Here is a 14,590-nt window from a genome sequence, read left to right as displayed (position 1 = left end):
CATGCCAATCAGAGCAGATTTCAGCTCGTCAGGTGTTCAGAGCTGTATTTGTTCGAGAGACAGAACTGTTTAATTCAATTTTTAATTCAATTTCTCCCACACTGCTGCTGAATTCTCCGTTCTGTCTATGGTTCAAATCACAGGTTAATATTAATACACTTGATCGGCTACATTGTCATTTCTGGATTAACAGCTAATTCGCAGGACCTCCGCATTCTGTTTATTCAGCATATATGGAAGGATTCTCCGGTGTCAGTCACTTTTGCGCCATGGGAAAGTTGTCATGATAAAAGAGAGTACACTTTACAGTATTTCAGTAACATGAAAAGTTTATATATATTTCTTTAATGACTAAATAAAAAGAAAGATTTATCATTTATTAATGTATTCAAAGTGACAAATTCATCTAGTTTAACAGAAATAAAACACTTCCTGTAATTCCTGTAACTGTGGATGGTCACTGAATATTTTCCTCTAATGACACACCCCCAAGTGATTTATTCTTTACTCTTCCTCACTCATTGGTGCTTCATCACTCTTCTTTTCTTTCTCTTTCTTTCTCTCTTTATCCTTCTTTCCTGTCAGGGGTTTATTTGGGATGTCACGTGACATGAACCAGACAATGTGAGGTCCCGGGCTATTGTACAGGAACTGTTGTTTGTTCACGGAGGGCCTGTGTGTGTGCTCATGCATGCGTATGTGTTCTGAAAAGATCCTTTCAGCTAAAGCTAATGTGGGCCAGAGTGCAGGGCATTAGGCTGGCCCACACCTCTGCTGACTTGGCCCTTTTCTGCCTGCATTGTCGCCTCTGCCCGTAACTCTATAGAGGACTTTATCTCCATCAGCCATGACGAGGTATTGGTTTTGAGTGTGTATATATGTGTGTGTGTTTGTGCTTTAAAGCAGAGTTTGTAGCCTGTGTTTGTGAAACAGGAGGAGACACCATTTATTTTAACTCATGTCAAACCTGGATTAAACCCGAATCAGCGTTGTTATCATTGTGTTCATCACATGACTTCATAATGCTGTACCATGTGACGTATCTGGAATAAGCACACAGTGCAGGTGTGGGACAAGCAGAATTGCGTTAGCCAACAGGTTAAGGTGTGTGCGGAAAGGAGGAGCCCCATGCTACGACCACACACACACAGACACACACACAAGCACACACACACAAGCACACACACACACAGTTTCATTACTGTTGGAATTTGCGCTGTCGGTGGGGGATTTCTGCTGTGGCGCCTTCAAGCTGAGGCCTCCCAGAGGAAGAGGGATGCCATGTATGTGCCAAAACTCAGCCAGGCCAAGAGTCTGAGTGCATATACACACACACACACACACACAGACACACACTTTACAGTACTCTACTGTATAAGCAAGATTCTGCCATACTGTCTTACAGGACTATTTCTTTTTTTATAGCACACACACACACACACATGTAAGATTTACACAAAAAGAAATAAAATCCGTTCATTATATATCTACTCATATATGAGCATCATAGACACTTTAAGCTAAAAAACCCCACTAATATTAAAGTCCAAAAAAAGTATTGAATCTTCTCCAAAATATAGGGCTTTGGCTAATCTTGTCAAACACACAGACGGACAAATTCCCTTCAGCTGGCGGTTCTGTTGACAGTAAAGCTGTAGCGTCTGTGCTTGTCTACTGTCAAGGCAACCGAACACAGAGGAGTGGAGGAGTTAGTGCGAGCTCAGTGGGTGCGAGGAGAATCAGACAGGGCTGGTGATAAAATTAATTAGTGCGCTCGACGTATTGTTTTTTTATGTTCAGCATTTAGAGAACGATGCTCTGAAACATCTCCTACAAAGCCACTCCTGGATTTTATTTTTTTTTTATCACTCACTGATTTCAATTTTTTTCAACATGTCTGGCTTGCACACATATACAGTGTTCAGATTTACAGCCAGTATAAGGACCTGAAAGCTTGTGTTGTAATTGCATAGCACCGCAGGCGAGGTTCAGAAACTACGCAGAAGCTAATAAGCATTAAATTAAACGAGGAGTTAAAAAAAAAAAAAAAAAAAAAAAAAAAAGAGACGAGACGAGATTTTTGTAGCAATTACAGACAGGAATAATAAACAGCGCTCCTAAAGCCAGTCAGCCGTCCAGGAACATGAGTCGGACCCTGACGGAGGACGTGTCCTGGTCTGATAAACTGCTGTGGCACTACAGAGCTTTCAAGTGTCATTAAGCTCTCGATTAAATGATGTTCGATTAAACAGCTGTTTCTTTTCCTTCCTTGGATGAAGGTGCAGGATATGGGGTTATGTCCATTTTAATTCAAGCAGGTGTGACCCAGATCGCATACTTATGCACTGTTCTACTATTGTGTAGTATAAATAGTCGTGTCTTCACACTGAAATCTCAAGAAGAAGAAGTGCACTTCAACTACCTGGAAAATGCATTTATTTATTAGCTGAAAATGTGGAATGTTGGACACTTCACATAGCTTTGTTTACATAGCAGAAAAGGGGCGGAGCTACAAGACACCGATGTTGGATGAGGAAAATTTTCAAGATGACACTCCTATAGACAAATCAACTTAAATTATCCCTACACACATTGTGCAATGTATTTGTCAGCATTTTAAAAATTCGGCGTATTCTAAATGCTAAAGCTTTACACATTTATGTTTGTATGATTCGTCTATTTATTTACCGACGTCAACAGATTCGGACTGGAAATAAACACCCACAGATACGGAATCCAGTGTGAATGCAGTCAAATGAGCATCAGTTCAATGAGGAAACCCCTTTTTTAGTAGCTAATCTAATGCGGTTTTCTTAAAACCTTTAAATTTACCTTAAAAACGGTACGTTGTCGAGTTTTCCTCGCCGCGAGGTCTAGATTTAGTTTCTGACTGATAGGTAAGCCGGGAAATGGGAAACGTCAGCTCCTTTCTGACAGATTGAAGTCTAAAATTGCTGAAGGAGACGCAGTAAATAGTGTCTGAGGCTGTTTTTGTTGTTGATTGTGAATGGCTCTGAGAGAGAAAGTGGCGTGTGTGTGTGTGTGTGTGTGTGGAGAGAGAAAAACAGCAATTTTTCAGGTGAAGTCAGTGGCACAGACAGCGCTGTACCTTTGTGTTGTGGATATAATGAGTGTTGTGTCTTTTTGGTTTGTTTCACACCTCTCTCTCTCTCTCTCTCTTTCTCTCTCTCTCTCTCTCTCTCCCTCTCTCGTGTGTGTGTCAGGGTGATAATCGCGTCTGAAATTACATTTGCTCTCATCTCATAGTTCTCGAAGGCCTTCCCATTTCAGTGTCCTTTCCGAAGGTGGAAACAGAGCCAGCGCTGGTGTCCAATGCATTTGTTTACACCGATTGTGGCTTCTTTTTTTCCTCCTTTTTCTCCCATCCCCTCCTTCCTGCTCTCTTTCTCTGTAGAAGTGTTACAAACGGAATGAAAAGAGACAGGGACGGTGAGAATGAGAAAGAGATAGAGAGAGCGAGAGAGATTGAGAGAGAGAGAGAGAGAGAGAACAATGAACATAAAGAAGTACACAGGCAGACAGAGAGAGAGGTAGAGGGGGAGAGTGTGTGAGAGAGAGATAGAGCAATGAACATAGAGAAAGGCACAGTCAGAGAGAGAGAGAGAGAGAGAGGGAGACAGGGAGAGCTTCTAGTTGAAACGCTTGACTGCCTCGTGCCTTCCTTTGGCTTAAGTGCTGTCAGTCTGTCCATAAAATTAAACACATGACATTAGTCCCTCTTCTTTTCCACCTTGTCTACATTCTGTTGTTTACTCATTTTTTTTTCCCTCAAGACTTTTCACAAGTCACCTTTTATTAAACACACTTTTTTTAAACCACTGATTTGAATCCTAAGCTCAGGTATTTAAGCCCGAACCAGGACAGCAATCTTTTTTGCGACTTTTTTTTTTTTCAGCCAATTTGCAGTTCAGAAAGTGCCTTTCGTGTGTAAATGACTGCTTTTATTAATAACTCCCCGCTCTAATTATGCGGCAGAGATCATTAGCATCGCTGAGCGCAGGAGGAGGGCTGGACCAGATTAGCCTGATATATTGTGTATGCCATGTGGCTAGTTGGTTTAGAAAGTAAGTGTTTGCCCAAGGGGCCTAGTTTCATGCCCAGGAAGAGAGGCTCTGTCAGGGCACCATGTCATCGTTCTGCTTCAGCAAGTGTGTGTGTATATATATATGTGTGTGAGAGAGAGAGAGAGATGAAATGAGAGATGCAGAAAATGAACCCGTTAGTAATAACACAATGCCGGCATGCAATACAGAAAATCACAAATTTTCATTCCCAAATGGATTCTATTCCAATATCCAAAAATATGTTTGTTTTTTTTAAATTCCTCTTATACAACATTCACAACTACACCAACCAGAGATCATTCATTTTCAATGACATGAGTGACAGTAACCGTTGATGACTAAATGTGGGCGTGTCCAGCCACGTAACTGTCAAGGTTGAACTGAAAGTTTGAACTTTATGCAAATGCGCAGCGACTCCAGTGTGAGCGAAGACAGTGGAGCGCCGCGGTAGAGAGCACACACTGCGTCTCCGTCATCTCGTATGATATGATGCAGAGAAACATCAAATCTCCTTCCTGAAACTTTCAGTTTAACAGCAAAACTGAATTACGGTGAAGTCGAATGCTAGTTGCTCCACCCACTGATAAACGTTATCGCCATGGCAACCAGAAATGGGTACACTGGAGACTCCTTCCATAAGCATTTAGCTGAAATGTGGTTATGGCTTCAGACGCTTGAGACATCAGAAAATTTCCCCTAACCTCCTATTATTAAAAATATTAAATAAAAAAAAATTAATTAAAATAATTTGGCTTTTTTTATTCACAAAGCACAGATGCTGTTGACTCCTGAATGTGTCCAAATACATTAAAGACAGAAAGTTATTTTATTTTCAAAAAAAAAACAAAAACAAGGACAATAATCATTTTGAATGATTTTTTTAATTAGCTTTATAACTAATCCTAGATGATGTGGAATGTCCGGTGTACAAAGTCCTGCTACGGTAAAAAAACAATACTGTGTTCAGATGGTAAAGATAAATCAGAGCTGCAAATGAATCAACAACGCCTGGCCAATCAGATCCGAGACTTCAGCAGCGCTCTTCTGTGGCGTCACAGATGATAACAACCACTCATGGTGCCACTCGCACCTCAGAAGCATCTATTTACCCAGGATGCACTTTCCTCCTCCTCGTCCTTCAGCAGGTGTGAACACAGCACCGGCACGACCCAGAGCGGCGGTTCAGAGGAGTTCAGAGTGGAGCGTAATTGTCATGATGGAGTGTTAATCTGCCGGAGAGAGCGCTGACTCTCATGTGCTTGTCGTTGTGATTCCGTCTGCGTCCTTTAGGGCTGAGCTTTTCCCACCGCCTTCTAAACCCCCCCATGTTTTCATGCCATACCTTTTCGCAGAGAAGCCGGTGGGGCTGCTCAACACCATCCATAATGTATGAGTGTCACACTTTTAGCTTCTTTTTTTTCAACTAATCTTGTCCCAAACATGCATTTATGTTCTCAAAAGATAGACAGGCAGAAGCACACACACACACAACCACACACACACACACACACACAGAGACAGTGTTCTGTAGGGAATTTCTCTCACATTCACCCACTAAGTCTCTTTCTCTTTGTGTTTCTTTCTTGTTTTTTTTTTCTGCAGTGAGGTTCCATGACTGCGGACGAGGAGGGCGAGTGCACTTTGAGTGCAGCAGGCCAACGGATTTCCGGATCGAGATCACCGGGGACGTGTTGTCTCTCCGGACACTCCAGCCGTCTTTATCCTCTCCATCCTCTTTCTCTTCAACTCCACTACTCGTTATAGCACGAGACGTCTCCACACAGGAGCAGTGGCAAACCGAGATCCGGCTCCAGCCTTCAGGAGGCCACGAGATACAGGTACGAAAATAAAAAGAGTCAACTTTGAATAAAAAGAATCAATTCAAATAAAAAGAGTTAACTTTGAATAAAAAAAGAATCAATTCAAATAAAAAGAGTCAACTTTGAATAAAAAAGAATCAATTCAAATAAAAAGAGTCAACTTTGAATAAAAAAAAAGAATCAATTCAAATAAAAAGAGTCAACTTTGAATAAAAAGAATCAATTCAAATAAAAAGAGTTAACTTTGAATAAAAAAAGAATCAACTCAAATAAAAAGAGTCAACTTTGAATAAAAAAGAATCAATTCAAATAAAAAGAGTCAACTTTGAATACAAAAAGAATCAATTCAAATAAAAAGAGTCAACACTGAATAAAAAAGAATCAATTCAAATAAAAAGAGTCAACTTTGAATAAAAAAGAATCAATTCAAATAAAAAGAGTCAACTTTGAATAAAAAAGAATCAATTCAAATAAAAAGAGTCAACTTTGAATAAAAAAAGAATCAATTCAAATAAAAAGAGTTAACTTTGAATAAAAAAGAATCAATTCAAATAAAAAGAGTCAACTTTGAATAAAAAAAGAATCAATTCAAATAAAAAGAGTCAACACTGAATAAAAAAGAATCAATTCAAATAAAAAGAGTCAACTTTGAATAAAAAAGAATCAATTCAAATAAAAAGAGTCAACTTTGAATAAAAAAAGAATCAATTCAAATAAAAAGAGTTAACTTTGAATAAAAAAAGAATCAATTCAAATAAAAAGAGTCAACTTTGAATAAAAAAATAATCAATTCAAATAAAAAGAGTCAACACTGAATAAAAAAGAATCAATTCAAATAAAAAGAGTCAACTTTGAATAAAAAAGAATCAATTCAAATAAAAAGAGTCAACTTTGAATAAAAAAGAATCAATTCAAATAAAAAGAGTCAACTTTGAATAAAAAAGAATCAATTCAAATAAAAAGAGTCAACTTTGAATAAAAAAAGAATCAATTCAAATAAAAAGAGTTAACTTTGAATAAAAAAAGAATCAATTCAAATAAAAAGAGTCAACTTTGAATAAAAAAAGAATCAATTCAAATAAAAAGAGTCAACACTGAATAAAAAAGAATCAATTCAAATAAAAAGAGTCAACTTTGAATAAAAAAGAATCAATTCAAATAAAAAGAGTCAACTTTGAATAAAAAAAGAATCAATTCAAATAAAAAGAGTTAACTTTGAATAAAAAAAGAATCAATTCAAATAAAAAGAGTCAACTTTGAATAAAAAAATAATCAATTCAAATAAAAAGAGTCAACTTTGAATAAAAAAGAATCAATTCAAATAAAAAGAGTCAACTTTGAATAAAAAAGAATCAATTCAAATAAAAAGAGTCAACTTTGAATAAAAAAGAATCAATTCAAATAAAAAGAGTCAACTTTGAATAAAAAAGAATCAATTCAAATAAAAAGAGTCAACTTTGAATAAAAAAAGAATCAATTCAAATAAAAAGAGTTAACTTTGAATAAAAAAAGAATCAATTCAAATAAAAAGAGTCAACTTTGAATAAAAAAAGAATCAATTCAAATAAAAAGAGTCAACACTGAATAAAAAAGAATCAATTCAAATAAAAAGAGTCAACTTTGAATAAAAAAGAATCAATTCAAATAAAAAGAGTCAACTTTGAATAAAAAAGAATCAATTCAAATAAAAAGAGTCAACTTTGAATAAAAAAAAGAATCAATTCAAATAAAAAGAGTCAACTTTGAATAAAAAAAGAATCAATTCAAATAAAAAGAGTCAACACTGAATAAAAAAGAATCAATTCAAATAAAAAGAGTCAACTTTGAATAAAAAAGAATCAATTCAAATAAAAAGAGTCAACTTTGAATAAAAAAAGAATCAATTCAAATAAAAAGAGTTAACTTTGAATAAAAAAAGAATCAATTCAAATAAAAAGAGTCAACTTTGAATAAAAAAGAATCAATTAAAATAAAAAGAGTCAACTTTGAATAAAAAAAGAATCAATTCAAATAAAAAGAGTTAACTTTGAATAAAAAATAATCAATTCAAATAAAAAGAGTCAACTTTGAATAAAAAAAGAATCAATTCAAATAAAAAGAGTCAACACTGAATAAAAAAGAATCAATTCAAATAAAAAGAGTCAACTTTGAATAAAAAAGAATCAATTCAAATAAAAAGAGTCAACTTTGAATAAAAAAAGAATCAATTCAAATAAAAAGAGTTAACTTTGAATAAAAAAAGAATCAATTCAAATAAAAAGAGTCAACTTTGAATAAAAAAATAATCAATTCAAATAAAAAGAGTCAACACTGAATAAAAAAGAATCAATTCAAATAAAAAGAGTCAACTTTGAATAAAAAAAAGAATCAATTCAAATAAAAAGAGTCAACATTGAATAAAAAGAATCAATTCAAATAAAATGAATCAACTTTAAATAAAAAGAGTCAAATGTAAATGAAAAGAGTCAACTTTGAATAAAAAGAATCAATTCAAATAAAATGAATCAACTTTAAATAAAAAGAGTCAAATGTAAATGAAAAGAGTTGGTTTAAATAAATAAATAACTGTCAACTTTAAATAAAAAGGGTCAATTTACATAAAAAATAGATACCTTTTAAATTTTTTTTTCATGGTGTCCTATATCCGTGTTTCTCCTTGACCCGTAACCTGTCATTTATAGTTTCCGGGCTCGGTGATGCGTCAAGAAACCACTCACATTCACACCTTATCAATGTTTCAACATAAACGGGTCAGGACAAGCTGAATTTTTCAGCAGGGAGCCGAAAAAGCTATAAGACACAAAGCAAATCACAGATAATTCTTTGTCTACACTGTAATGATAATAATAATAATGGTGATGATGATGATGATAAATTCATCGCTTCCTCTACAAAGATCTTTGGTTTCTCTTTTTGAGGAAATCTAAGGTTTCAGTTTAATAGAAGTAAAAGAAAAAAGAAGTAAAATTCCTTCAGAAAGCAGCCATAAAGAAACCCTTGGATCTCCTTTTGTCTTAAGAGTTAGTCTGATCGCTTGTGTTTTCTTTTAATCTTTTATCACATGCTGTATTTTGGTGTGTTTTTTCTTTTCCCCTTTAAACAAGCCAGTAACCTCAAACAGTTCTTTGATTCTTATAGTTTCTATACAAGATAGGATTTTCACACCTGGCTCGCTTGGAGCATTTGTTTTAGAGTTTTCTGTTCGGTGTTCGGTATAAACACATCTGCACCAGAACAATCGGGTCAAGAACAGCTGGAACTCTGGAGCGGTTCACTTGGCGTGAGAAAGTAATCAACCTGAAGGACCAATGAATCCACCTGCATATGAATTTAGGCCCCGTCTTTATTTAAATATATAAAACCTGTTGACTAGTGTGTGTGTGTGTGTGTGTGTGTGTGTGTGTGTGAGTGTGTATTTCAGTGTTTAATGAAGCTGAATCAAACCCGCAGGTCCTGTCTGTGCATTGCTGCACCATATGCTTTATTGTGCCTGAGCAATTAATTCCATTTCCTCTCGTCCCATTCGCCATCACGTTTACAATCACCACAGTGGCTAATTACAGATACAGAAAAGAAATGAAACGAACATTTCTAAATGACTGCACGTGTCGGACTCTAAACTTTAACAAGCCTAATAACAGTATAGAGTGAGACGTGGCAGCTGCTTACGCTTTTACCGATGTTTTCGGCAGCTCTGTCACCATGACGGCTCCGTACAAAGATGTCGGAGTGATGTTGATTGTTGATATAACCTTTTAAAAAAAAAAACGCCTTCCATCTGTTTGCTTTTCCACATTATTGCGCTTGAAATTCTTCACGCCTTTTAAACCCGGAGATTTAATGGCTCAGAGAAAAGAGGTGTTCTGAGTGACTGGATGCACTGTGATTAAAATCTCAACATGTCAATTCATGGATGAACACAAACTTATTCCCAGCAACTTCGCAGAGTGATGGAAGAGAACAAGCACAAATCAGCCGCTAATTAAAAAAAAAGAGGAAAGACAAGGAAAGAAAAGAAAACACAGGTTTCAGCATGTTTAGCTGGAGATTGACATGGCTTGTTATGCTGTACAGCTCCTCTAGTGGTGAAACGTAGTATAACAACAATCCCAAGGTTTAGAGGAACGTTTCACATGTGTAATTTAAAGGCGGGGTTAGCATTGCTATTTACTCAGGTTTAGAAAGTCGGCATTAATCGTTAGCTTGTTAACCGTTTCTTTTTTTTCCAATGCTCCACAGCTCCCCTAGTGGTGACCCGAGCAAAACAGTTGAAGAAAAGCCTTGTCCACTACAGAGTGCACTATTTTCATGACCTTCTGCAGCACTGTCTGAAAACCTCCCTGAGAATCCGAGGGCACGATTTGACTCCCATAATGCACTGTGATCTAGTATGTCACGTAGAGACACCAAATACGCTCTTCTCTCTCTGAGGAATGCAGCCGGTTACCACGGTAACCACGGCTTCAGAGTATAGCCTTTTTTTTTTAGTAATTTATGGAGTATGAAGTCATTTATCTAGCCTAGGTACGTTTGTAGGTTCGACTCGGTTACTTTATTGGAAGAAATCGTTTACGTCACTGATTTTTTTTCTCTGTTGTAACATTCTGTGGAGCGTTCACAGTTTTCCAGCATAGGGAGTAGTGAATACGGCGCATTCAGGACGCAGGTTATGCAGAGCTGTCAGATTTTTTCCGCTCCCGACACTGTGGAACAGCTCAGGAACATCTAAAACCCGCATCTAACATTATGTGGTTTCTGAATCTTTTAATCCATCATGTTCATCTTCCCAAAGGAATTCCATTCCAAAATAAATCTACATTCACCGCGCTTGTACACTACATAGGCCAAGGTACAGAAAAGTCCCCACAATTCCAGTGTGTTCACGATGCAAAAGGAACACTTTGTATGTTTTTCTTTGCTTAGAATTAATATTTGTTAAATATTACTTAATTTTCAGTAAGATTAAAAGTATTGGCACCCCAGTATTGCCTTTGTTTAGGATGCTGGGCATCTTGTAACATCACAAGAAGCTTCCTTTTTTATGTGACAGGAAGAACAAACAAACACACACACCTAGTAACTGGACCAGCTTTGTCAATGATGTTACTTTGTTATAAATACACACTTTTACTTCGATTCAGACTCTGCATCATCCGCAGGGAGTCTTTTTTTGCCGCTTCAAAAAAAAAAAAAGTATGTTTTTCTTTGGCATTCTTTTCCACTTCAACTTTCCTGCATTTTAAGTGAGATGAAAAGTATTGTCACTCCAGTACTGGCTTTGTTTAGGATGCCGGCCGTCACGTTTGATCGCTACTCATCGCACAAGCTTTAGAGAAACTCTTCCTGTTCCTGTTTTCTGTGAGTGGAATTACAAACACACACACACACATATACACACACACACACAAATACTTTTGCCTTGATTCAGGCTCTGCATCATCCACAGGGAGTCTTTGTGGTTTTATCCAGGCCATATGCATGTGGTTAAATCTATAAGAGCTTGTGTGTGTGTGTGTGTGTCATCGTCAGAGCACGTTGTTGGGTTATATATAACCTGGCACATGTTCTTTAACATCATGAGGTGATGAACTCATTTGCACGTGTTCAGGATTCAGAAGATGGTGAGATGGTGTCTGTGTCTGTGTCTGAGACGCAACACGCCGGGGAAACGAGATTCTTTTTCTTCCTTTTCTCTCTCTCTCTTTCTTTTTTTTCCCCCCACAGCTTTAAATGGTGTAAATTGTCTGGGTTATGAAGAGTCCACTGTAACATCCCTAGTGGGATCTTTCTCTCTCGCTGTCTATTTTTTTTTTTTCCCTTCTCTTGATTGGATTCGGTCCCCGCTTTCTTCATTCCCCTTTTCCTTGTGGTCTTTTTTCATTTCCTAACCCTGTCTGTCTTTTCTCAGCACCTCGCTGCTTTCCGCACCTCCCTGTGCAGCATGTGGCTTTTTTAAATGAGTGACTTTCCTAGCAAAAAATCAGAAGCAACACAAATGAATGTGTTTTTATACCTTACTTAAGATTTCTAATGGCTCAAGAAATATTTAGGTGATGTATTCAGGTGTATTCTGGTGCAAAGGTCATTTCAGGGCCAGAAACCAGCCAGATTTTTGTTGTGTTGATATTTTCTTCAATTCAAATAAACAGTGCAGTTGAAATTTACCCTACCACATCTTCAAATGCTAAAATGGATGTAAAAAAAAATTAAAGGTGCAGTGTGTAATTTTTGAATTATACGTTTGAAGCAATTCTCTTTGTCTTTAGTGATCAACACCTCTGATATGTTCATCATATAGCCTCTTAAGGGGAAAATATATATATATATATATTTGCAAATAAATATAAAAATTTTTTGCAAATAAAAACCATCCAGATTTTTGTTGCCTTTTTTTTCAAAGAAACTATGCAATTGTTAAATCTTAAAGAAATCTTTGCATTAAAATATTGACAAGAATTTAGAGTTCTTGTCTTAACTGATATCCCCCATATCTGCTAAAACAATATTCTCCATATTGCCTGTTTAAAAAAACCTTAGCAGGTATATTCCTGTGCAAAAATGATTTCAGGGCCAGAAATTGTCTTTGCAAACAGAAACCAGACAGATTTTTTATTTTTATTTTTTTCATTGATTGATTGATTTTTATTTAACAACGTGGTTGTTACACATGCTTAGAAACACTTTACAGTTTAACATACTACCTTTAAGTGCAAAAAAAAAAATGGATTAAAAATATGTTTCACTGTAGTAACAAATTTAGAGCAAGAAATTAGTTTAAAATGCGCTAAAGATATACGAACTCCAAGCTAAGACTCGTGCATGTATTTATAGTAACATCTCTACTACTTTTATCTTTACTACCCCCCTCCCTTTCCAATCCACCCAGTCCTATCCCATAATTCCCCTGTGCTATGTCAGTGGGAGGATGTATCAGGGCTTTTTCGTAGCCTAAAACTAGTCAGCGTAATGAATACAAGCCGCACGACGTGGCAGCTCCTCCTCATTAAGCACTGCGTCTCCTGCAGGTTTGGGCTTTTAATGATGTCGTTAATCTCCGAGCTCATTGTATTTATAAGGATGTGCCACCAAGTAAGACTGATATGCCGACTCCTTGTAAACACGCATATGAATATTAAGTGTAAACACAAGCGCTTGCTGATGAGACAAGGATTCTGGCTTGTTGACTTTTTCTTTGCCATGTGCCTCTTTAGATCTTCTTCATCTTTGAATGAACAGATTCATAAACTGAAAAAGGAAAGCAGATTATTTATGATGATATATTTATACCTGGTCATTGTTTCGGGATACGTGCGAACCGTGACGGCGATGGCAACATCATGACTACTCTATCAGCTCAAAGTTCATATGCAACGAATGACATTTCCAGCGACAGCCCTTTCGCTCGCCGCTTCTCTAAGGTCATCATTAATAAGCGATCTCTGCGCTGTTTGTCATAAATCAGCACGTTCAGTTATCGCATCGGCAATTAGCTTTGTTATCAGCGCAGAGACCAGCACAGGCCCACAGGAGTGCTTAAATCAATGACCGGTAAAGATTTCTTCATTAACATCTTCATGACCTCTTATGTCTGCACAAGGCGCAACAACACGTCATTTCACCCGCAGGTGGAGAATAAATGAGCGATCAGGAGCCGTTTTGTTGTAGTGGAATTACGAGCAAGTCGCGTTCAAGAGGGTGAGATCTTGTTTAGAGGGGTTTTTTTTTTATCTTTCAAAGGTATAAACAGTTGCTTAGAGCCTCCAAGCCACCAGAGGGCCCTGAAACAAAATAGGATTACTATATGCCAAATATTAAAGGTGCAGTGTGTACTTTTTGAATTCATGGAAAACATTGATGAGATTTCTTCTTAGCTGGTAAAACAATGTAATCGTTTCATTTTAAGAAAAAAAAAAACAACCAATTAAAGAAACACAACAAAACTTAACAGATTTATTTTTGAGTGAAGATCATTTCTGGGCCAGAAAATTAACAAATTCCTCGAAACATAAACTCACCTGAATTGAATTTTCTTCCCTATGACATCTTCAAACTAATGGTGTGAGTGTTACCTGCTTAGAGACACTGTGAAATGTTACATACCGCACCTTTAAGTGGGATATATATATATATAATGAAAAAAATCTAATGAAACATGTTCAAAACAAGTTCCTGTTTCAGTAAGATATTAAAACGAGAGCATTAAAGTAAACCTGCAGCCAGAAATACTGGCAGTTATAACTCATTGATAAAACTTTATAAATGTAAGGATTTAGTCTTTATTTAAACACAGCACATCACTCTGTCTCATTACAGCTTTATATTGATGAGTGTGATGTTAAATTATGTTCTGGGCTACACCTAATTTCAGGGCCAGAAAAAGACATGTTAACAAATGCCTGAAACACAGAAACTAGCCAGACTTTCCCCAAGATAGTGAGAAAACGTTTCTGTCATTTTTATTATTTTTTGATTTTTTGATATGATTGATACAGGTTTAGAAACACTTCTGAAATATCACAGACTGCACCTTTAAAGGTGTGTTAGGTAAGATTTGTTTGCAAAAAAAGGGTCTGGTAATGGTTAAATGAATTGAGTAAATTCACTGAGCCCACCACTTATTCCCGCCCACTTACACATAGCCCTGCCCCTATAATTTAAATATATTTTGCATATATTACATTTCTG

At 36.4% G+C, this 14,590-nt stretch overlaps 1 protein-coding gene across 1 annotated transcript in view; it reads left to right on the top strand.

Annotated features, from left to right (window-relative positions):
- The window catches only part of LOC131355945 (cadherin-2-like), a 92,712-nt gene that overhangs the window by 48,364 nt on the left and 29,758 nt on the right, over nt 1-14,590 (top strand). The window contains exon 3 of the mRNA XM_058394567.1: nt 5,688-5,923. Within this exon, the coding sequence (XP_058250550.1) occupies nt 5,688-5,923 (236 nt within the window). The remainder of the gene's footprint in view (nt 1-5,687; nt 5,924-14,590) is intronic.

Source organism: Hemibagrus wyckioides, linkage group LG07 (assembly GCF_019097595.1).
Source record: "Hemibagrus wyckioides isolate EC202008001 linkage group LG07, SWU_Hwy_1.0, whole genome shotgun sequence".
Classification (NCBI taxonomy): domain Eukaryota; kingdom Metazoa; phylum Chordata; class Actinopteri; order Siluriformes; family Bagridae; genus Hemibagrus; species Hemibagrus wyckioides.
This window is presented reverse-complemented; position numbering and strand designations above follow the sequence as displayed.